The sequence below is a fragment of the Protopterus annectens genome, chromosome 12.part0, assembly GCF_019279795.1.
Source record: "Protopterus annectens isolate FY-2018-M chromosome 12.part0, PAN1.0, whole genome shotgun sequence".
Taxonomy (NCBI): Eukaryota; Metazoa; Chordata; order Ceratodontiformes; family Protopteridae; genus Protopterus; species Protopterus annectens.
Window position 1 is genome coordinate 1,549,026,437 of NC_056746.1, and position 24,063 is coordinate 1,549,050,499.

General features: G+C 40.7%; 1 protein-coding gene across 1 annotated transcript in view; it reads right to left on the reverse strand.

The window, feature by feature from the left end:
- The window catches only part of LOC122817287 (medium-chain acyl-CoA ligase ACSF2, mitochondrial-like), a 1,325,947-nt gene that overhangs the window by 730,400 nt on the left and 571,484 nt on the right, over positions 1 to 24,063 (reverse strand). Inside the window, exons 7-8 of the mRNA XM_044090513.1 lie at positions 11,084 to 11,179; positions 8,339 to 8,487 (exon numbers count right to left, since the gene is read on the reverse strand). Of these exons, the coding sequence (XP_043946448.1) occupies positions 8,339 to 8,487; positions 11,084 to 11,179 (245 nt within the window). The remainder of the gene's footprint in view (positions 1 to 8,338; positions 8,488 to 11,083; positions 11,180 to 24,063) is intronic.

The window sequence follows — 24,063 nt, forward strand, 5'->3', positions numbered from 1 at the left end:
TGTGTGAGGGCAATTTTTCAGAAGTGTCCCTATTTTATTGTTTTCCCCCCATTATTTGTGCCTTTGTTCACATGGACTGCTGTCAGGGAATATTGGCATACATTTGCTTTCAGACTTCTATCCTTCGGTAATTCATGCTAATGCATGACCTGTTTTCTATCAACGTTCTAAATTTGTGAGGGCAATATGTATGATGTGTCCCTTTTTAGGGATTTGTATCCAATTATTTGTGCATTTGGACACATTTCCTGCTTAAGCAGGTTACAGAGGTGTCATGCGGCACTTTTACAATGCAGTGTGTGTGTCACAGGACCTGTCACACATCCCCTGTATAATTTTCCTGATGCTGTATATATTTCAGTGTCTACAGACACTGAAATGATCATTTATTTCACTTCAGTGTCTGCAGGCAATAAAATACTGGCATAATATTGAAGTAATTCTCTAATATTATGCCAGATCCTATTAGAAAGTGCTGTACAGCACTTTCTGAGTGCAGGGGGTGTGTTCAATGTCCGTGCACTGCTTGAACATGCCCCCTGCACTCATTCACAGTTCATGTCTGTGTAGATTGAACAGCAGCGTGCCTTCATGAATATGCAAAGTGTGCTACTGTGCTTTACGGATATGAACCACTCTGTGCAGGAATAGTGCTATTCCTGCATGGAGTTTATTGAATCCCGGGGATTGTTTTTCTGTTTTGACAACATTATTGCAATGCTAGTTAACATTGGACACTGTTTTGTGACCACTTAGTTTTGGTGGCTACTGTTTTGTGACTACTTAGTTTTGATTTTTGTATAAGTCTCACCTGCTTTACCTGTGGCTTAGATCATGACTGAAAACTAGCTAACTTACTTGGTTAACAAATGCTAAAATAAAATAGCACAAATAAGTAACAGAGTGTATCATCGACAAAAAACACATTTTAGCAGTATCAGAAAACAAAATACACATTCATCTGCAGTGCCACAGCACTCTTTTTTCCTACCCATTTGCATCCCCATCTGCAAATTGACAATCCTCCTTATATTTGCAATGAATTAATATAATAATAATAATAATAATAATAATAATAATAATAATAATAATAATAATAATAATAATAATAATAATTGCTGAGATATTTCTTCACAGGTAATGAATTTACAGGATGAAAATGAAAGCATAGGAAACCCTTGAATGCAATATATGTTTGTTTCTTCTGCTAGCCTTGTGTAGCATGCAGGCATATTAGACAAGTTAGTGTGCCTCTTCCATACAGGTTAGTATATGAAATACCAGAGTACTTAATCAGTGGGTTTTGCAGCCTGTACACTTGCCAGACAATATTTAAGAAAGAAATAAGAGCTCTGGGTACCAGAGTTAATGAATTAATGCCATAAGTACAAATTGGCTTAGTAGTATACCGTTTAAACGTTTAAAAGGAGGAATATCTCATTTAAATTTTAGTTTTATGAGCAAGGTGAGAACTTGTGCTCAAGTAAGGGGAAATAATGTTTTTATAATGGTGAACAAATGAGTGAGAGAACTTGAATGTTTATAATACCTGATATCTTTGGGTTTAATATTCCTTTTTGAATTATATCTGCATTTCTAAAATGTTGATTTAAGTGGATAAAATAAGATTAAAAGGTATTCCAAGCAAACAATTTAATTCAAATGCTTCAGCTGCATTTTTACAGAAATAAGTAACTTTCACTTTTAACATATTTTTGGCATTTTGATGCATAACATATTTAAATGGGAATATTTTAAATACATAATAATTAATAATCAGCTATTTTCCTTCTGAAAGTAGCTTACTTATATTACTGTATATAAGTACTGTATATTTGTTACACTATACATTACCTCTTATAATAAATCCTTGCAACTGTGAAACTTTAATACTTTCCTGTGCTGAGGCAGAACTTGGTAATTTGTGATCGGTGCTCTATCCTGGTTAGTACATATATAGATAAATCTGTGCCTACTCAGTTTTTGGATTATACTATTTTTGTATTTGATGCTATTAAGCGTTATAGAAAGTTAAATTTTTAAATATTTCTTATTTAGCTACATTACTAATATGGATATCGAAACTGATGATGTACAAAGTAATAACAGCACAGATGGTTTGACAGATTTGAGTAATTTTGAATACGGTAATTCCAAACATCAATGTGCATGTTCAATATTTTGCTGGCTATGTTCATTTTTTCTATGCCCTCATTAGATATCAGAAGTCAAAATATGCCACCTAAAAAGTTTGAAACTATTAAAATGATTGAGGGGGGGGGTCTTATTGAAGGAAATTAGGTAGTAGCCATTGCATTTTATAAATCATAGAATCATAGATAAACGTACTATGCTGGGAATAAATCCCTACGTCACTCGATGGGTTGCCAACTGGCTTACTGATAGAAACCAGACTGTAAAAGTAGCAGACTCTGAATCCAGCTCCAGACAATTGACAAGTGGAGTAACTCAGGGTTCAGTCCTGGGACCACTCTTGTTTGGCAACAACTTCTCTGAAGTACAAGCCAACACTAAGGGACTCTGGCTAACAAAGTTTGCAGATGACTGCAAACTGGGAGCCATTATAGTATCCCCAAATGATGTGGATATTCTACAAAAGGGCCTTACAGAAACAGATGCCTGGTGCCAGAGCCATGGGCTCAAGCTTAATGCCAAGAAATGTATAGTTATCCCCTTTGGAAAAAAAATGTACCCATGAACTACCACATAGGAGGTAGGACACTAAACATTGAAAGTGTGATGAGAGACTTAGGGACACAAGTGGACAGTGGTCTCACTTTAGATAACCACATTGCTACAACAGTCAGGAAATCCTTCTATGTGGCACACTTCAACACTAAGGGCTTTTCATCCAGAAAAAAAAGAGGATATTGTCCCACTGTACTCATCCTTCATTAGACCCATTATAGAGTATAATGCTCCATTTGGTATGTACCTCACAAGACATCTGCAACAGCTGGAAAGGCCACAGAAATACCTCACTAAAAAATCACAGGCCTAAAGCAGATGCCATATACTGACCGTCTAAAAAAACTCCAGCTATACTCTGTGGCATATTGTCTACTCAGAGGCAATCTCTGCTTAACATACAAGGGCATGTCAAACCCTGAGCTGTTGGACATGCTCCACTTAAAGAAATCCCAATCCCTCAGAGCCACACGCTTCAGGGATCTAAACCTTATCACAATGAACAAAACATGCTGGAGGGATAGGTTCCTAACCCAGAGACTCCCCATACTCTGGAATAGACTGCCCATACATGTCAAGCAGAGCGTCTCATTGGCCCTCTTAAAAAGGAACCTTGATGATTGGATGGGAGATAGGAAATTCACCCTGGGGATCATGTCAGTCGCACTGCTAGACAGGGGCCCAGAGAAGTAAATATTGTGGGAAGAAATTTCCAGGGAATTGTTATGGCTAGGCTTGCATAGGCCTTAGGGCCGATAGCCTAGTACCAACCTATGAACCTATGAACCTATAAGACACAAGAGTTTAGTATAACCAAGGAAGGCTGGCATCCACTAAAACATGTGCAAGTTGTTTTATAGTAAATATGTATAGTAATTAAAGAAGCCCATATGGCATCTGTTTCATATTCTGAGATTTGTAAGTACAAGACCCCAGAATATCAAGAATGAATAAGTGAAAATGCAGACTTGTATATACCAAGTCTAATATTGCTCTTTCTATAAGATTTCCTTTTTTGAGGTATGCAAATTAAAGGAGACAATGAATTTGATATTCTCTGTTCTGCATTTTCATACTTTCTTCCATAATGCCAGGGCTCACAGTTATGAACTTTAGAATAACAATAGGGAGACAGTTCATAAAGAGGGAATTGCATAATATTCAGTAGAAAGGATTGAGCTAAAATGTGCTTAATCATTTTGCATAATTCAGTAGAATATGAGGTGCCATCATCCTCCCTTCTTCCTTAATTATTTGCATACGTCTGGAATGATTTGGCTTTTTAACATCTCAAGATGTGAAAAATACTATACATTTGACATCCTCAAGACACTATAATACATGTACCATCTAAGAGAATACAGGAACCATCTTGGGTGATACATGTACTATGTAAGGTGATGCATGTGCCATCTAAGGTGATAAAGTGAACATATAAGGTGCATAAACATTTTCCAAGACACCTGGAGGTACTATTATTTTGACCGTTCACAGCCATACTTACTTTTCAGATTAGTACTCTGTTATATCATCTGGCTGGATTCTTGTTAACAATCATTTCTTCTTTTCTTAAGAATATTTTAAAACTTCCCAAAATGTTAATATTCATCCTTTGTTTTTTAAGGATACTTAAGAACTTCTAATGACAATAAACAAAATTACTTGGCTGCACAGTTATTTCTTGGTAATTGTGGTTATAAAGTCTTTTACTGTTAAGAAATGGAGTTTGCATATTGTTGTACAATTGTTAGTGAGGTTCTCAAGATAAGATAGAGCCTGGTCCTACTGCCTTATATTATATTTGATCAAAAGTACCATCCACATTTACAAGGCACTGCAATGTGTGCAAAATCCCACTCCAAACTTATGAAAATTAGTTTACATCTAACCCAACTTATCCCAAACCATCTTCATACATCTTCATTTTGGACACTTCAGCCTCCTCTCCTCCTCTTCCTCTGTTGTTCTTCACCTTATCTGAGTTGTAATTCTCTTGATCTTTGTAAAGGGTTGTCTCCTGGTGCTCAGACTACTTTCATACTATTTCTAGTAAGTGCATTTTACACCATTGCTATTCTCATGTTCATCTCCTGGTGCACAGACTACTTGAAGACTATTTCTAGTAACTGCGTTTTGCACCGCTACTATTATCATGTTCATCTCCTGGTGCACAGACTACTTGCATACTACTTATAGTAATTGCATTTTACACCGCTGCTATTCTCATGTTCATCTCCTGGTGCACAGACTACTTGCAGACTATTTCTAGTAATTGCATTTTACACTGCTGCTATTCTCATGTTCATCTCCTGGTGCACAGACTACTTGCAGACTATTTCTAGAAATTGCATTTTACACTGCTGCTATTCTCATGTTTGTCTCCTCGTGCTCAGGCTGCTTGCAGATTATTTCCAGTAATTGCATTTTTCACCACTGCTATTCCTCATACTTTTAATGTTGGTCATAGTTTTCATTTTGCATTCAGTAGTATTCCCTCCTGTAATAGTCATTCTTCTGTTTACATTAGCTCATAATCTACCTCACCAGCAATGTGCTACTACTTTTCCACCACAGCCCTGTTCATGTATTCTGCTGCTGTATGTCATATACTTCACAGTCTCTTTTTATTTCATCTTTCTTGCTTCATGACCATCAAGACTCCTCCCATTTGCACCATTTGTTCCTCAGAGGGGTGGTAACGAGGTGACAGGAACAGAGACATCATCTTCTCCAATTTCTACAGGAATTTGTAGTTTTGAATCAACCCTACCAGTTCCTGAGAGCTGCTCATTTCTGTATTGTCTTGAAGAAGATGTGCAAGGAACATATCTCCTACTTTTGTGAAGGCATCCTTGGAACTGTCCTGGCCTTTGAAGACAAAACAACTCTGTTAATTGCCAGTCTCTTACATGGACGGAAATATGCAATCTGTACTTCTGGGCGTATCCCCACCCTATTGATAGGCAAGCAGGCCCAGACTCATTCCTCTTTCTTACTCAACTAGCTCTTCCAACATTTGACCAAACAATCACTCATGGGTCTGGTGGGTAGTATTCAGGACTTTGTCCTTCCCTGCCAAGGAGCTAGCCCACCTCACTGTCTCTGAATCACAATACTGACATGAACTTTTGATCCCTGTTCAAGTCAGTTGTACTGGTATAATTTTAACCTTAACCTGTGCTGCAATTAATCATTCACTTATCTGCTCCTTCCTTCCCTGTTTTTCCAGACCTACCAGCTACAGACTTGCAGTTGTTTCTGTTGTTATCAGTAAAGGTACTCACAGACATGTGAATTGTTAATGTGGGAGATAGTCTGACCCATGAGCCCTTTCCAGCCACAACCCAGGTGTTATACAGGTGCAATCACATACAGGACATACACTGAATTAATTTTTTAAGGCAATGTTATAGCATAAAGAAAGTATTCAACAGTTTGGAGAGATATCACTGGTTATTTGACATCACCATAATAAATGTTAAAAAGATAAGGACATTAATTATCATCAGTGGGTAAGGAAGCACAACTTGGTACATTCACTGTATAATTAGAAATAGGAATTTAGGCAGGAAAAAGGTGAAAAATACTAGAAAGTCTATCTGGAGAAGGAAAGACACAATGTCACTCAAGCATTTTCTTTGTAACAACAGTATTTATAGGAAGGGATAAGATAAATCGCCAACTTAGTTGAGAATTCAGGCTACTTCTGGTAATTCTTAGTATGAGAAGGGAGTACGTTGTAGGCTGCCAGTGAGATCTTATCGAAAACATTCCCCCTACTATCAGGCCAAACCAAATCTGCTGGCCTTAAGATCTCAAAGGATAACCAGCTGCTGTAAATTTTAGTATTTATGCCATGTATGGCAATAGTGCAGGTAAATGTAAGTTACTAATCCAGGGGTTAAGTCTTTACTGGAAACCAAGCCAAACAGAGCAACCACAACAAACCAGTAACCAACTGTGGATGCACAAGGGCTAACAGAGTAAATAACTCAATTAAAATGAACAACCGTAACTTAAAAAAAAATAACAAATACAGCAAATTATGATGCAACTAAAAACTTTAATATAGAACAAAACCAAAAACTGTCACACTAAGCACTTTTATCCCCTAACATAATGTGCATCCACAAGTGGTTATTGGCTTACAGGAAACCAGCTGGCTTTTTTTTGTAGAAACACACAATAACACTTAATAATATACATAAACAAAATAACTCTTCCAGTTATACTGGCTACAGTTAGAAGTATTTTGATATTGATGGAGCTGTTAAATGCAACTATCATAAAGGTATATTTTAATTTTTGAACTAAAAGATTAATATCCAGTGATCTTCTATACACTGATGTGATGAGTTTGGTAAATATTTTGCTTAGTCTAATTTAAGAACTTCATAAACATCAACATTTATGTGATTTTTGAATGAAATTCTAGGGTGTCACCACAAACCCTGTTATTTATATTACTGAAACTGATGCATGACTTAATAGCTTTCAGCTTTTCAAAAATCCAACCATCATAGTGCTAGTTCTGCTCCCATTAGATTGCCACTATGTCCAGTACCAGAGGGTTTTAAATTCCTTTCCTAACTCTTTCAGCACCATTGAACATAACTGGGTTGTTTTATTCCCACTGCTCATCTTAACATTAGCTTTTTTAAATAACAAAGCAAATGGACTCAGTACATAGATTGCTGAACATTGTCCTAATATAATATCATTTTTAAAAACTGGTTAGGCATGACAAAACAGTGAAATGGCAAATGGTATAGATTACAATAACTCAGCATTTCATGATTGTCAAAAAGGGATGAACAAAAGCTGACAGCAAAAAATTAAATCGCTAAGATATTATTGGATATTAAAGAATGAAGCTCTAAATTATTAAAATCTCTCCTTTTTTCCAGTGTGATTTTATTTTTGGATATCAATCGATTAAAAAAATTGCTGTTTACATAAAATGGTAAATAGAAGAAGCTTTGATACAAAATGCTTTATCAAGTACTTATGATTCACATTCCCTTTTAATTTATTACATATAGTATTTTTTTTTCATTACGTGATTGAAACAGGATGACCGTACTGCATACTCCTGAACTTCACGTGCTCCATACTTAAACATGACAGACCCATCAAAAGGATTGCATGTGCTGGAAAGGCCAGCAGTTAGTATGACACCTCTGTGACTACTATATTCACTTTCAGATCACCACTACTTCCCTGACTAGTTTCTTTCAGAAGTTGTCATAATGGATATCTGGAGATCTGCATCATCCTTGTGCATCTCTACCACCAGTACACAACTTCTATTTTTTGACCTAATTGCTGCTATAAAACCATACTGCAGCAAGAAAAATAGTCTACTAATGGCTGACTTAATTTTCACTTCTATAATTCGGTAAAAGACTGTATCAATCCCATTATTAGTTTATTAAACTGGACTAATTCTATATGTACAGAAGCAGACTTTTATGGATCTTGTGGTCCCCAGCCATTCTTCCACAACTCTTACCCACCTGGGCTTGTTAGTGAAGTCAAGTCATTGCATATTAAGTCTGGGTCACCTCTAGACCATTAGTGCCAGCACATAATTGTCAATAATAGTTCCCTTTTATCAGGATATACATACTTTTCTTTATGGATGGCCTCCAGTGCAGCTTTTCCCTCAAACGATGGAGATGGGAAGATCAGAGTAGCTCCATAGACAGCCATCATCAATCCTCCAATTACTGTCCCAAAGCAGTGGCACAGGGGAACTGGAACACAGATCCGCATAACCTTGAGAAAACATGACACTGGCATCAGGGAAAATTGTCTTCATCATGCTGCAGTTAAACAAGAACAAGCAAAACTGGTTTTGCCACTGTACTCTCCCCCCATAAAGTTCACTATCACCCCTAATACAGTCCTTTACCTGGCCCCTATGTTATTTACTTCCTTGATCTCCTCTCCTTTTTCACCATTAGCTCTGTCTAGCCTTTACTTCTTCTCTTGGACCTCATGTCTTCTCTATGTAGGAAACCTCTTTACACTACTACTACTCAATCTCCTCACACTACTATTAAAACTCTCATCTCTCTTTTCCTCTTGTAAACCTGATGCAGAGCAACAGTAAAATACAAAAATACTAAAAATACTAAATATCATTTATTTCATGTTCATTTGACAAAACTAAAATGATTCTGTTTATATTACTTCCTTCTTGACTTTTATTGGATATATTTGCTTTATTCACTTTTTGTTGTGATTTTCTCATGCTTATTTTTATATTCTTATGCTTTGTTATATTATTATGTTTAGACTGATCTTATTTGATTATGTTTAAATTTTATGTAAATGTATGCACAGCTTTTCTTCCCAGGCCTCTGCTGAAAAAGGGCTATTTCAGCTGAATCAGACTATCCCGGTCAACAAATGTAAAATAAATAAATAAAAACAATCAGTAATAAACATATGTATTTACATTCAATTACAAGATAAGCATATTAATTTACATGCTGTTATTAGATTAGAGTCAGTGGTGCAGCAGGTATTCTACTTACTTATGGTATAGAAGGGTGTGGGTTCTATTCCTACATGAAACAGATAGACTGCTGACACTATAGTGCAGCATAAGTGAGTGCTGCACTCCTGGGTGTGTCATCCTTTACATGAGATGTTAAACTGAGGTTGTATCTGCTAGAGGTGGTGGTAGCTCAGTGGATGCAAAACATCCCTCACTACATATTGAAAAAGAGCTGGGGGTAGTTCCCCAATACCCTGGCCAAATTTCTCCTTGAAGTGTATGTAAATACCAACTCGGATCTCCCATGGAAAGAGGATACTGGCTTAGTAGTACTACCCTCATTAGCCTTTGAGCTGCTCTACTACAAAACTGTAGAACTGAGGCTCAACTACATTGTATAGTAGATGTAAAATAGCTGATAGAAAGTCTGGTTAAAGAAAACTTCAGCATGAATTCTTTAACTATTGTGAGTGACAGAAAATTGTTAAGTGTAGATGTTTTATAAAGATTTGGGTTAGGGCTAGGAGCCAAATCACTGTTTGTGAGACATACAGATCAGTAAATAAATTATCAAATGTCATCTGTTAGCCTCCTATAAACCAAAGAAATTATCTGAGGACTGTAGCATATAATTTAAAGCAAAAAGATATTAATGACCACCAAATGTTTTGTACTAGAAGTTGACTCAGCAATAATTATTATTATCAGAGCATGGTCAACAAAACAGGAAATTGAAAAAGTAAAGAAGACACCGAATAAAAGTATTTCTTCAATGTATTCAAAGTGCTTTACTACTTTCATCTAATTATGAGAGTGATTGTGGGAGTAATAACTTATCAGGACAGTAGCGACTGGCTGTCACTGCGGACAGAATACTATTTTTGATAGCCTGTTTGAATACAGCATGCCTAGGCTCCCATAAGTGTGCAATATTAAGTCCCTGCTGTAGGATCCTTGTAGGTAGGTGGTCCTCCAAAACTTAAATTCCAAACCAAATGGCACATAAACGACAATAAACAGACAGAGCCCTTATTTTTTAAACATGCTCACAGATATAACTGTCTTTTCCATCTCTTCTGAAAATGTAATTTTTGATTCACAGAGAAGACAGTTGCAGGAAAAGAAATGAAAATACTCAAGTAGAACCCAGGTAATGGGAAAGGAAATGACTGTAACTAAGGAAATGATGTTTCTGACATAAATAGACTAGACATAACAAGACCATAACTTTAATTCTGTTGGCTGCCATGAAAGCAACTACTGGAAAGTGAAATTCAAAGTATAAACTGATTGTAACTGAAATATTGTCTATTGTAAAAGGAAAAAAAAAAAAGAACTGGAAGATGGATGTTTAGAAAAGGGAAGAAGCAAATTACTCAGAAAAAAATAGAATTTGTGGAATAATACATGCAGAATAATGTTCAGGAGGAATAGGAGTGAGGTTTAAGGGAAGGCAGGAAATGAATGATTTATGTAACATTGGACTGAAAAGACAGTTGCTATTAAAGATGTAAAACATGTAATGTATGATGCGTATAAATGAAAAAACATTACTATATTTTTTTCTGTTCTATTAATGTACAACTGCTTACATCTTAAGTTCTAATTTAATAAAGTTGTTTAAAACAAAATAAAACAAAAAAGAGCACACACACATACACACACACACACACACACACACACACACACACACACACACACACACAATTAAAAAAAAGGAAGACAGGCAGTAGAAAATGTTTGATAATTTGCACCTTATAAACATAAGTTGAAAAGCATTTAAAGAAGTTTACAACAAATGACTTCAGAAACTGACAAAAAGACAAAAGAGACAAATAAATTCATAAATAAGCAAATAAATAAACGTACCCGCCAATGATACCCAAGTCTGAGGCCCATGAATCTTGCATTGTTTATAGTGCTGTGATGTGTTAGGGTTGCACCCTTTGGGTTTCCAGTAGTTCCCTGAAAAAGTAAACAAAAGGGATCAGTTTCATTGTTTGATGTTTGGCTTTCAGTCTCTTTCACAATCTCTTACTGCAAGAATTCTGATAAAACTAAAAATAACAGGGAAGAGGTACACAATCAGGGACAGGTTTTAAATGATTTTAAACTTTGAAAGCTGTTAGAATAACAGGTTTTGCATCAGGAGATTCTGATGAAGTCTGATTCAACTCATATACAGACAAAAGCACATAATCATAATAAAGCATGTTTCTTCTTGGATTATCCTGGTGCATTTCATCTTCTCAGCATGTGTTAGCTGTACTAGGGAGAAGAGCCAAAATATCCACCTCACTTATGCTATAAGTAGAATATGAAATGGTAATGGTATAAAACCTGCACTCTGCAAGTGATGACCAAAGTCTGCAACGCAAACACAGTTGATAACAATGTTCACAGTGTATTTTTATAATCTAAATAGAATAGAAAAATCAGTTTGCATCTACTATTAAGTGTAGTATTATGCATAATACTGTGAATTAAGTGCCTGTGCAGAAATTTAAACTGTCTGCAAAGGAATATCAACTCAGACTGTCATAGATTCTTACAGTATAGAGACTGGGCCGGATTCACGAAGGCTTGCACAGAGTCTAAGAGTAGAGTAAGACTCCATGCAGCCAACATGTCTTCCGAGCGATCCAGGAACAGCCGGCAGGGGCATGTAAGAGAGCTCCTAAAACTCCTCTTACATGGACAGGACTAGGATATGCAAATTACCTCATTTGCTGCTGAAAGGCATGCAAATGAGGTAAAATTGTGATTCAGGAAACCCTAACCTGTCTGAGTAAGAATAGTGTTATTTGCAGAAATGTACTCCGTTGACAACTGAGTACGGTTCTGCAAATAGCAAAACGGAGCTGTGACAGCTCAAAAAAAGGATGCATTCAGTCGAGGAATCATGGCAATGGCCAAAAATACAGCCATTGGCAATGTCCACTGATGTAAAATTAAAATAAAATAGTTGTAAAATGTTTTTCACGATCGCCGATGTTTAAGCATAGCACAGCGCCGCGCAAATGCGGTGTGCTCTAAAAAACATAAAAGCAAGAATTAAAATGCATACATGTGTATATTACAGTAATCCCTAATATACAATGCAAGGGAATGGCAGTCCCAAGACAACATGACCACCGAGTAGAGGTTGCTAAAGGGGGAAGCTCAGTCTAAGAGATGTAACCAAGCATTCGTAGGCAATCCTATGCAAATGAGGGTAAGGATAGTGAATCCCAAGTTTACATAGCAAGAGAGCACAGTCAGTGTAGTGTATGAGTAGGATAAGGGGTGTAACAGAGTAGAAGATAGTTGACATCTAAGGGGGGCATGTCTGAGAGAAGTGAAGCTCATTGGAGTAGAGTGGCATGTGTCTGCTGTCAGATACTAATCACTGGAAGAGATGTGTCAATAGGTACCCCAGCTAAATCAAGAAATTGAAGGTGTATGCCGTGAACGACACCAAAGTTTCTTGTAGAAATGCCTGCAATGTGTATGCGCGCGTGTGCACACCTGTAAAACCAAGTAAGCCTGTGTGCATGCGTGTGCACCTGTGATGTGCGTATAAGCCGGAGTAAGCAAGTGTAAGGATATTGAAACCCGTGTAAGCGCGTTTGCGCTTGTGTGCGAGTGTGTTAGCAAGAATAAGCAAGTTGCAGCTTGTGTAAGCATGTGTGCACGCATGTGAGCTTGTGTGCATGTGTTTGCACTTGTGTGCGTGGCACTGCCCCTCCGAGGAAACAGAAAGGGAAAAGGAAGCACAACAAATAGTAGGAAGTTAACCGGGGAGTACTAGCACAGCTAGCAGGTGAAAACAATGAGAATCAGGCAATTATACAGGCAGTACACTAGCCCAGCCCAGTACAGCACTTAAAACTCAGCAAACAACTTCCCAGTACATTTTTCTCAGAGACACTGCAACACTGCAGTAAGATAATAGAAGTGAAAACTGAAAAAGCTTTACTGAGACAAAGACATGTTAGGGGCTGCCATTGCTGTTATAAGGTGGCATATGCAACATGCTAGGGGTGGTGACAATGCGAATGCTGCTGAGCAACCCACAGTGAGGAGACGGAGAAGAGTGTACAGGCCTAGGGTAACCTACCAGGGGCTACAAGAGCTGGAGATAGTGGAGCGCTATAGAATGGACAGAGACCTCATACAGCAAATTGTTGAGCTGTGCAGGCCACGCCTCACACACAGAACCAACAGAGGGGAACCCATCCCAGTGGAAACCAAGGTATGTGTTGGCCAGAATACTAGCAACAGGTACCTTCCAGAGACCAACTGGCGATATGATGGGGAATTCACAGGCATTAGCATCCAGGGTACTGCACCAGTTCCTGAATGCCATGTCAGCACATGTCAGTGATCATGTATATTTCCCCAATTTCTGTGAGGTATTGGCCAGCAATATGCGTCTCTTCCAGCAAATAGTGGAATACCCTGAGGTAGTGGGTGCAATAGACTGCACGCACATTCACATCAAAGCACCAGCTGGTGAGCGGGGTAGGGTCTACTATAACCGCAAGGGTTACCCCTCCATCAACTGCCAGGTCGTGTGTGATGCCCAGGGCATAATAATGAATGTGTGTGCTGGCTGCCCTGGAAGCTACCACGACTCCCATATCTGGCATCTGATGCAGCTGTACCAGACATTTGCCAATGGGGACGTCCCTCATGGTCACCTAGTGGGGGATGCTGGATATGCACTTGAGCCGTGGCTGATGACACCCATCAGAAATGCACACACACCTGAACAGGAACGCCATAATGAGGCACATGCACAAACACGAAATGTAATCGAGCGTGTGTTTGGGCTGCTCAAGTCATGGTTCCAGTGCCTGGACACATCTGGTGGAGCCTTGTAGTACTCACCAACTACATGTACCCAAATAGTCATGGTATGTGCTATGCTACACAATATGATCCTGTGAAAACAGCTGCAGCAGGAGCAGCATAGGCACGGGCACAACAGCCCCCCACCATTGCCAAGGCCATCACAGGCAGAGCGTGACTCGGAGGAGGAACAACCTGAGCCTGCCCCAGTAGGCAGAAGGAGGCATGCCCAGTATGCTCTGGCCTTGGCACAGAGGCAATGCATAGCATATACACTGGCTCAGTAGGAACCCTGGAAATTATACCTTTCTCCGACTTGCACATATAGTAAAAGGGATGCCTAACTTGACACGACCTGTTAACAAACATGTATAGGGAGTGTAAAATGTGCATCCAACATAGGCAGCCCTGCAGCACCACCTGAGGCATGATTGCTATGTGTTAAGCAATATAAAGCAGTGCTAAACAGCTTTCACCTCTATTTAGTATATGTAAACAAAATTGCACACACTAAGTAGCACAACTACAGGCAATGTTGAGCAATATTGGGCACTGTTCAGCAATGTTAGTCATCCTTGATCAATGTTGTGCAAGTCTGGTCAAAACTGGGCATAGTTCATCAAAAGAAGGTAAGCATGTTCATATTTGCTTCACTGTCCTTGAAGCAGTCTGTTCTGCCATGTATGAAAATATGAAGCAGTGACAGTCCTCGAACCTAGGATACAGTGCACTATAGTCATAGTACAGAACCACTAAACCATGACAGTATGGCAATGGTCAGCCTGCATGAAAAAATATTTAAAAGTCTATGCAAAGTATCTCATGGAAACCTTGCAGGCATAGCATAATCCCTGTTGAGTTAAGACACAAAGGTGAGGCCTGCAGTAAGAATAGAACCTGATATGCAACACACATATAGTATAAATGTTAAAATTGGTAATGTTCACACACATCAACAAATGTCGTGGACCTCAGACAGCAACATACTGCAAGGTCACACTGGGCATGCTCACACACTTCAATATATGAGACAAATGTCAGGCAACAAAACACTGAAAGTCTGAACTGGCCATGCTCACACACTTAGGGCATGTCTGAGTACAGCAGTGGGCCACACATACCCGTCAGTTGCATGTGTCAACCCAGGAATCCTGCACTATTCACCAATCTGCCATGTGCACACAGTTATATGACAACAGACACATAGATAATATAGTGAAACCCTGTCATAATCAAAAATGTTATGTAGATACTTAGGTTGTTCATAGAAAGTGGGAAAGCAAAGAAGAAATGAAACCTGCAATCAGTACCATCACTGAACAATGTGCATACCGAACATTATCATAGGTTCATAGGTTGACACTAGGCTATCTGCCCTATGGCATATATAAGCCTAGACACAGTGTGTTTGGCTTTTGCAACCCTGCTAGATTAGTAGACTATGCCTGTGAATAGTAGGTCACACAAGATATCCCACATATGTTCATTTCATTCTGCCCCTGTTTAGCAGGGACCCAGAACATATCCCAGGGCTAAACATACAATCACCCATCCACCTGTCTAGATGTCACCTGTAGTTGTCAGTGTGTGTCTCTGCATATGTGGGACTGTGATCTCATTCCCGAGTGAGTGTAGCCTCTGGGATGGGGATCTTCCCCTCCAGCATGTCCTATTAACATAAGTGCTGACGTTCCTGTCCCTGGAGTGTGTAGCTGTAAGTGACTTTGATATCCTGAGATGGAGCCTGTCCATCAATGCTGTGATGGACACGGCTTCAAACAACAGGCGCAGATCATATCCAAATAGGCAGTAAGCAACTGAGGAGAGCTGGGGTCACCATTGCCAAACTGCGCATACCATCTTTGTGAGTCCCTAGATCCACTTGGCTCTGTAAATTTGTGGACATTACAGTTACTGCAGGTGTTGGTTAAGGCACATCCAAAATGGGCCATTGTATCCAAGCATGGGCCTGATGAGTATAGGGGCACAATGACCCCACCTTATCTAGATGTAAAACCCTATGGGATAAGGTGGGCTATATAGAAGGTGTGTCCAACAACATTGGCAACGTGAATGTCAAAGGTGAGAGTACTAACTATTCATGTCCCCAAATCACAAATCACACACACCATATGTGATGTATCATCAATTATGTGGTAATGTGTGGGCACATTGTTACTACCAAAGGTGATGACTATGCATCTAATGGAAGGTATCTGTAGGCCACGGCTCTGGCACCAGTTATCCATCTCTGTGAGACCCTTCTTGAGGATGCTTGTGCCAGCTGTGGAGTCAATTATGGCACACAGTTTGCAGTCATCTGCGAACATGGTCAGCCATATTCCTCCTGTGTTAGCCAGTACGTCTGAGAAATATATACGGAACAAGAGAGGTCCCAGGACTGAGCCCTGTGGGATGCCATGTGTAACTGGTGTATAGTCAGACATGGCACCTGCAATACTGACCATGTGTGTGCTATCCATGATACAGTTATCAATCCATCTTGTGACATACGTGTAGATACTGAAGCCAGTGAGCCTATTTATAATGGCCAAGTGGGGTATTGTGTTGAACTGTTGTGCAAGCTCCAGGTAGGCTGTGTGGACAACCCCCTGTATATTTATGGACCTGTTAACTGTTTAAAGACATCAAACAGGTGCAAGAGGCAAGATCTGCCCACAACAAAGCCAAATTGTGTAGGATCCAGTGTCTGCATGTTCACAATGTCTATGTGCATGTGTTCCATGACGATACACTCCATAGCTTAGCAGACCAGGATAGTTAGGCATATAGTGCGATATTGTCCAGGGTCCCTTGTGGCACCACCACTGTGGAGCATGAACACTGATGCTGTACGCCATTTCTTGGGTACATATCCTGTAGTAACTCTGATATTGAACAGTGACATAATGTGAGTGTGAATGTCGTCATGAATCCCGTGTAAGCCACAGGCCGGAACACCGTCTGGTCCCATTGAAGCTGTGTTGTCTGCTATGGAGAGGGCAGCACTCACCTGTCAATCTGTGATGTCAGGGAGGCTACACCCTGTTGGGATGGACATGTGTACTGCAGGGGGGATGGTGTGGAAACATTTCCACTGAACCTGTTTGCCAGGATGTTTGCAATGTCAGTGGGTTCACTGTATGTTTTGTCATTATGCAGTAACTCACAGCATATCTGTGAGTTCCCACCCAGGTCCCTGACATAACTAAAGAAGGCCTTGTGATTGTCCATAGTGTCACTTGCAAGTGTCGGTTATAAGTGGCCCTTAGATGCATCAACAAGTGATTGTAGCTATTCCATAGTACTGATCAGAGATGCCTTCCTGATTGGGATTATGCTCTATCATGTAGTAGCCTCCTCCTGTCCTTGTATAGCTCATTAATGGCCGTGGTCCACCAGACATGTCCCCTGCCTTTGGAGGAGTGAGTCTTGTAGTTATCTGGGATAGCATGATCCATGCATTCCAGTGGCTGTCCATAGAATGTGTTTGTAAAGGATTAAGTGGTCTGAGCCATAATTAACACTGTCCTAGGGTCTTTGATGGATACCACCTCGGTTTGTATAAGTGTGACGTTTGCTTATGAGAAGTACTTCACTTAGATCACCTAGGATGTGTGTGTGTATGGGATATGTATGTCCAGTGAGATGAATGTATGTTCTGACTTTAACAATGAGGGGTATACCTCTGGTGTGGAAAATAGAGTCCCCATGTTGGTGATGAGCAGGTCCCACATGTTTCAACCCCCTGTGGTTGTGGCGACCATTTCTGCCATAGCATATGACTCTATAAATCCTAGCAACTGTTGTGCGAGTGTGTCGGTGCTTGAGTAGTATTCCCATTCAATGTTTGTGTATTTGAAGTCACACAATAAAATGGTGTTTGGAGAGACCTTCACATTCCCCATTGTTCCCAGGAATACCAAGTGTTGCCCCCGAGTTTGGGAGTGTGGTCTGTAGCAGTCTACAAACGGAAATGCAGTTTGGCCCACTGTCAGTTGCACATGTACATTCTCTGATGCTTTGTGCAGTGCTACCAGGAGGTGTGTGTATGTATGATGTATATGGATACCCCCCCTATTGTTGTTGGCCAGTCCGAGTCTTGTGTCCGAAAAGCATGGTATGAAGTAAACCCTGGTAGTGCTGGTGTGCTTTTGGGAGCCTGAAGCAGGTGTCTGTTACTGCACATATATTGACAGACTCCATACTGATGTGAGTCCTGAGTGCATGCATTCTGAGGGTTAGACATATGTTGTTGAGCAGCATTACTCTCCGTTTCCTTTACCCTGTAACGTCTATGGAGGTGGTTTTGTCTTCTGAGCCTCGCTTCAAACAGCCACTATGGGTGTGGCAAGAGCCGTAACCAGTCTGTGAAAGCCTAGGGGTGACAGGTGCGTGGCGTCCATAGCGAATCTACGTGGCATGTCGAGCATGTAATCCCAGGCTGACAAACACTGGATCCCCTTTGGATGACACCAATATGTTAGCCACCTGTTAAAAGTGATAAGCTTGTCTGTATACTGTGACCTAATTTTTGTGAGGGTAAGATGCTACACAAGGTCAGGGTCATACTGGCATGGGCTACATGATCAGAGAGCTCCTTTATGTCCCTTGTCATGTAGTCCAGGGAGGAACATCTGAGGGTTTACACACTAGCATGGTCAATGATGGAGCCATATTTGTACTTGCAGTGGACTGACAAGAGTGCATGTGTCATGTGGCAGATCCTGGCACCCGACAGACAGCACAAAGTGACCTTCTCCTTGCTCAGCCTGGCGAGTGGGATGTCAGTGTGACCGGCAATTACAGTCACCTATTACAAGTGTATTAGGTGTGTTGTGTAGGCCTAAGGGCAGTGACTGTGTGGCACACTGACTTTGTCAACTATGTGATATGTGTGTATAGTTGTGTTAGCAGTTGTTTGGGTGTCTGCTTTGGATGTCCCTGTTGCTTAGGCAGAGTATATTTAGAGGCTCCGAGTATGTGTTTGTGTGGTAATGTATTTTGTTTGCTGTCATCATAGGTCCATGTGAGACTGGATTTGTGGTGTGTGTGGTTACCTTCACCACCTGATAGACTGTGCCAGTCATGGCTTGGGAGAGCTCAGCCTACTGTCTGTCAATACAGTTGCATCTCTGACATATATCTCAGTTTGTTGTTAGGAGGACAGAGTTCTGTGTACATAAGGCATACATAAGGCAGTTGTAACAATGTGTTACAATTCCAATATGCACCAGCTGGCCTGGAGAGTACACACTAAACCAACCTTTGGACATGCCAGGGTATAATGATGACATACACTGTTGACTGATCACAAAGGATCAGTAGTGTGTTAATTGTGTAAAAGAGTATAACAGGGGTTTAGTGTTCATGTTTGTTGTTGCTTTTGAAGGATTATCTGCGAAGGAGTACAGACAGAACCATTATACCTCCTACAGCTATGTCAGAAATTGCAACGTACATTCATATATGTCCTGAGTCAGGGTCAACTGTACCTGACTGACAATGTCGACATCCTGTCAGACAGGCCCATACATACATACCCACCTCACAGTGACAAAAGACCCTATCATCATACCAGGAGATATCACATGAAGAATGTGTAAACTGCTCCTCCCAAAGCCAAATGAATCCCATCACGTGGATAACATTGTTTCCCCATATGTGTCATAAGTGAACAACAGAACAAACAGACCTTGCACCTGAACAGTCTGTTGAGCCTCACACTCTGTACAGGATCTTACACTGTTGAATGTGTTACAGCAACATGTGGCACACTCCACAAGTGTTGGTGCACAACAGACCATGGGAACTATAGTCCTATAAGTCTATGAAGTCTGAACTGCTAGGCCATGGAGTCCGTCATGATTGCAGTCATGAACAGAGCTATTGTAATCCCCCAAACACACAACCTAAACGTCTCTGGTATGTTAATGAGCAGATAATGTTCCCCAAAACATGCAAGATTGCTTCAAGGCAGCCACCCAGGACATACATCACTGAAAGGAGCAACACACGTCCCACATAGACATTGAATAGCCCTTTATCAACATAACAGACACATGTCCTATCCACAAAACCAACAATTTGTGCATAACTATGTATTGTCATATGAAGGAATGGCAATTTGTCCACAGATAGATCACACAAGCTATGAATTGTGGATTCCTGTTCAAGCTGTTCACACCTGCTGACCCACAAGGTTCATTCCTGGGATTACATAAAACTAAGTGCACACACATTACCATGTCCAGTCTGATGATGTCAGCATCCTACAAATATAGCAGGAGAATGGAAACCACACAGTAAAGCATATAGCGGGTTGTGTTAATGCGTATCTCTCTAGTATCATAACATAGTTAGGTAGGGGTTTGAATCCTGCAATTACTGTGTGTGGGGGTGTATGTGTCGATGTGTATGATCCCCTTTGGGAGGAGTGTGCTTTTTGTAGACTTTCACAACACATTAAAAGAAGTGAACACCTCTTTGCCAAGTCTGATGATGTCAGTATCCCACAAATACAGCAGTGGGGATTACAGCACCCAGTAAAGCATATAGCATGTCGTATTAATGCGTATCTCACTAGTGTCATAACATAGTTAGGTAGGGGTTTGAATCTTGCAATCGCTGAGCGTGTGTGTGATTCCCTTTGAAAGGAGTGGCCTTTTTGGAGACTGTGAAAACACATTAGCAGAGGTGAATTCCTCTTTGCCAAGTGTGATGATGTCAGTATCCCACAAATACAGCTTTGGAAAAGAGCACTCGCACTAAAGCATATAGCGCATTGTGTTCATGCGTACCTCTTTAATATCATAACATAGTTAGGTAGGGGTTTGAATCCTGCAATTGGTGTATGTATGTGTGTGATCCCCTTTGGGAGGAGTGTACTTTTTGTAGACTTTCAAAACACATTAAAAGAGGTGAACACCTCTTTGCCAAGTCTGATGATGTCAGTATCCCACGAATACAGCAGTGGAGATTATAATGCCCAGTAAAGCCTATAGCTCATCATATTAATGTGCATCTCACTAGTGTCATAACATAGTTAGGTAGGGGTTTGAATCCTGCAATTGCTGAGTGTGGGTGTATGTGTCTGTGTGTGTGATTCCCTTTGAGAGGAGTGGCCTTTTTGGAGACTGTGAAAACACATTAGCAGAGGCGAATTTCTTTTTGCCAAGTGTGATGATGTCAGTATCCCACAAATACAGCTTTGGAAAAGAACACTCTGAGTAAAGCATATAGCACGTTGTGTTAATGTGTATCTCTCTCGTATCATAACATAGTTAGGTAGGGGTTTGAATCCTGCAATTGCTGTGGGGGTGTGTGTATGTAATCCCCTTTGGGAGGAGTGTGCTTTTTGTAGACTTTCACAACACATTAAAAAAGGTGAACACCTCTTTGCCAAGTCTGATGATGTCAGTATCCCACAAATACAGCAGTGGAGATTATGCCACCCAATAAAGCATATAGCCCGTCATATTAATGTGTATCTCACTAGTGTCATAACATAGTTAGATAGGGGTTTGAATCCTGCAATTGTTGAGTGTGTGTGTGTGTGTGTGTGTGTGTGTGGGTGTATGTTTGTGCGTCTAATCCTATGAGAGGAGTGGCCTTTTTGGAGACTGTGAAAACACATTTAAAGGGGTGAATTCCTCTTTTGCTGGTTTGATTATGTCAGTATCCCACACATACAGCAGTGGAAATGAAAATTCCCAGTAAAGCATATGGCGCGTCGTGGTAATGCATATCTGTCTAGTATCATGACATAGGTAGGTAGGAGTCTGAACCCTGCAATTGCTGAGTGTGTGTGTGTGACACTGTTGAGCACTGTGTTGTGTGTTTTGCTTTTACTACTGTCTGACATATCAGTAAAACAACAGTATGCGCATTGCACACTGCAGGTATCTGTGTGACAAATACAGATATGTACATGTGACCTACATCGGTAACTGTGTGGCCAAGACATACATGTGACCTCATTCACTTCATAGGTGTGATAACTGCTGTCAACACGACTACATCTGTTACCATTGACAGTTGTTGCTGCTGCTCCTTGGACCGTAGCTCACATATGTATGTATGTGACAGGTTCAGCCACTGTAGTGAGCTGTGCCCTAGGTCACCTGTGTCACACACACACATGATGGTTGTTATAGAATAGTGTGAGTGTGGGTGTATGTCTGTGGCATAACACAGACATGTTCAAACACAACACAGTCTGTCAATAATGGCCAATCATTGTAGGTATACAACAACTACATGGATATGCATACAGACCCCTTATTGCTTATGTGATACACTGAGTGACATCAGCATAGCTTTGGGAATGTGGATATCAAAGTACAGATGAAATCACATGTGGCTGTTTGTACACATCGGTACCCCTGCTACATGTTGTGTGCTACAACCAATGTAGTACTATCATGGTACTATGTGTTGGAAAAGTGGATGACTATGCTATGGTTGGCTCATAGCTTCACAACATGGGTTTGTCAACAGGTATCTGTCTGTATGATACCCTTGTGGGGGATAAGTGTCTAATCCGGGGAATGCTATGTAGGCCACTGTATGCATCACCAGATGTGGACGTACATATCCCTAGTGTGTCTGCTTGTCCCTAGGACGGACACATGCCAAACAGGAGTGGTCACGGGAATGTGTTGTGGTCATTACCACTGGTAACTGGTATAGCACAATACCAGAAAGATTCTAATGCTACTGTGTATCCTACAGCTGTGTGTCACTTGTCAAGACATCATGTAACAATTGGTTAAAAGCAGGCTGTTGAGGTTATGTACACTACCAGAATGCTGACCAATGACCAATATCAACAGTATCACCCACAGCACAGTCTCATACCATGTCATACACACATGTGTACCCAAGTTGTGACATATGTGTAGTGACATGCATATTGGACACCAATAGGAAATATGAAGTATTAACAGTGTGTAATACCAGGCATGTCACCCTTCCCATGTGCCCACCATGCACATACATGGAAACAGTGCACCTCCACTATGTTCACAAATGTACACCTTGAAATCTGTACTGCATACATCACACACGTAACATCCACTCACGACACATGCTGCCAGTACCACACACATCAGCCAACTGGCACATGTGTGGACAATCCATGTTTGGAATGAACACTGGTGTAAACAATACTAAATTGATAATCAGTGCTGTGATGCATCATGCCTGCACAGATACACCTACAATGATATCATTACACTATACTGTTCACAACATGCTAACATTGCTACACTGCTAGTAGGTCACCCTGTGCATCAGCACCATGTTATCCTGTCCCTGCATCAATGTCACAGATGACAGGAGGTGGCACAGTTTCATCATATGCACAGGGTGTGTGAGTGTTTTTCCAGAGCCCAACAATGACCCATCCAATCAACATGTATGTGTGTGTGTGTGTGTGTGTGTGTGTGTGTGTGTGTGTGTGTGTGTGTGTGTGTGTGTGTGTGTGTGTGAGGGCCAACAGTACAGTATGGGTCAGTGTTGATGTGAAGTGTGTGTGTATGTGTTAGCCCTACCTGTTGGTAGTTTGTGTGTGTGTCTGCATGCACACAGTACCCCCTTGTGGCTGCCAAATACAGGTGTTTGTAGGACAGCCACAGACTGTACCTGCCAGGCTGTACAGATCACTGTCTCCTGCCACGGACACAGTACCTGTGCCTGGCAGGGGTGACACAGACAATATCGGGTACTAAGCCAGACTGTGTACTATCGTCAGAGGCAGAGGGATGTTGACTGGACCCATGTCCCTGCTGGGACTGGCCAGAGCCATGTGCACGTGGTCATCTGGGATGGTCTACCGACAGCCCAGCCACAACAGTGCTGGGGCTGGTACTGTCACTACAGGAGTGGCTGGCACTTGTGTGTCATCCGCAATGACTGCCAGCTGATGATGTTGCTGGCATACATCCACGTTGACGGCCCAGCCGTCCTGCACTGTCCTGGCACATGGACATAACATTACGGAGGACATCTAGTGT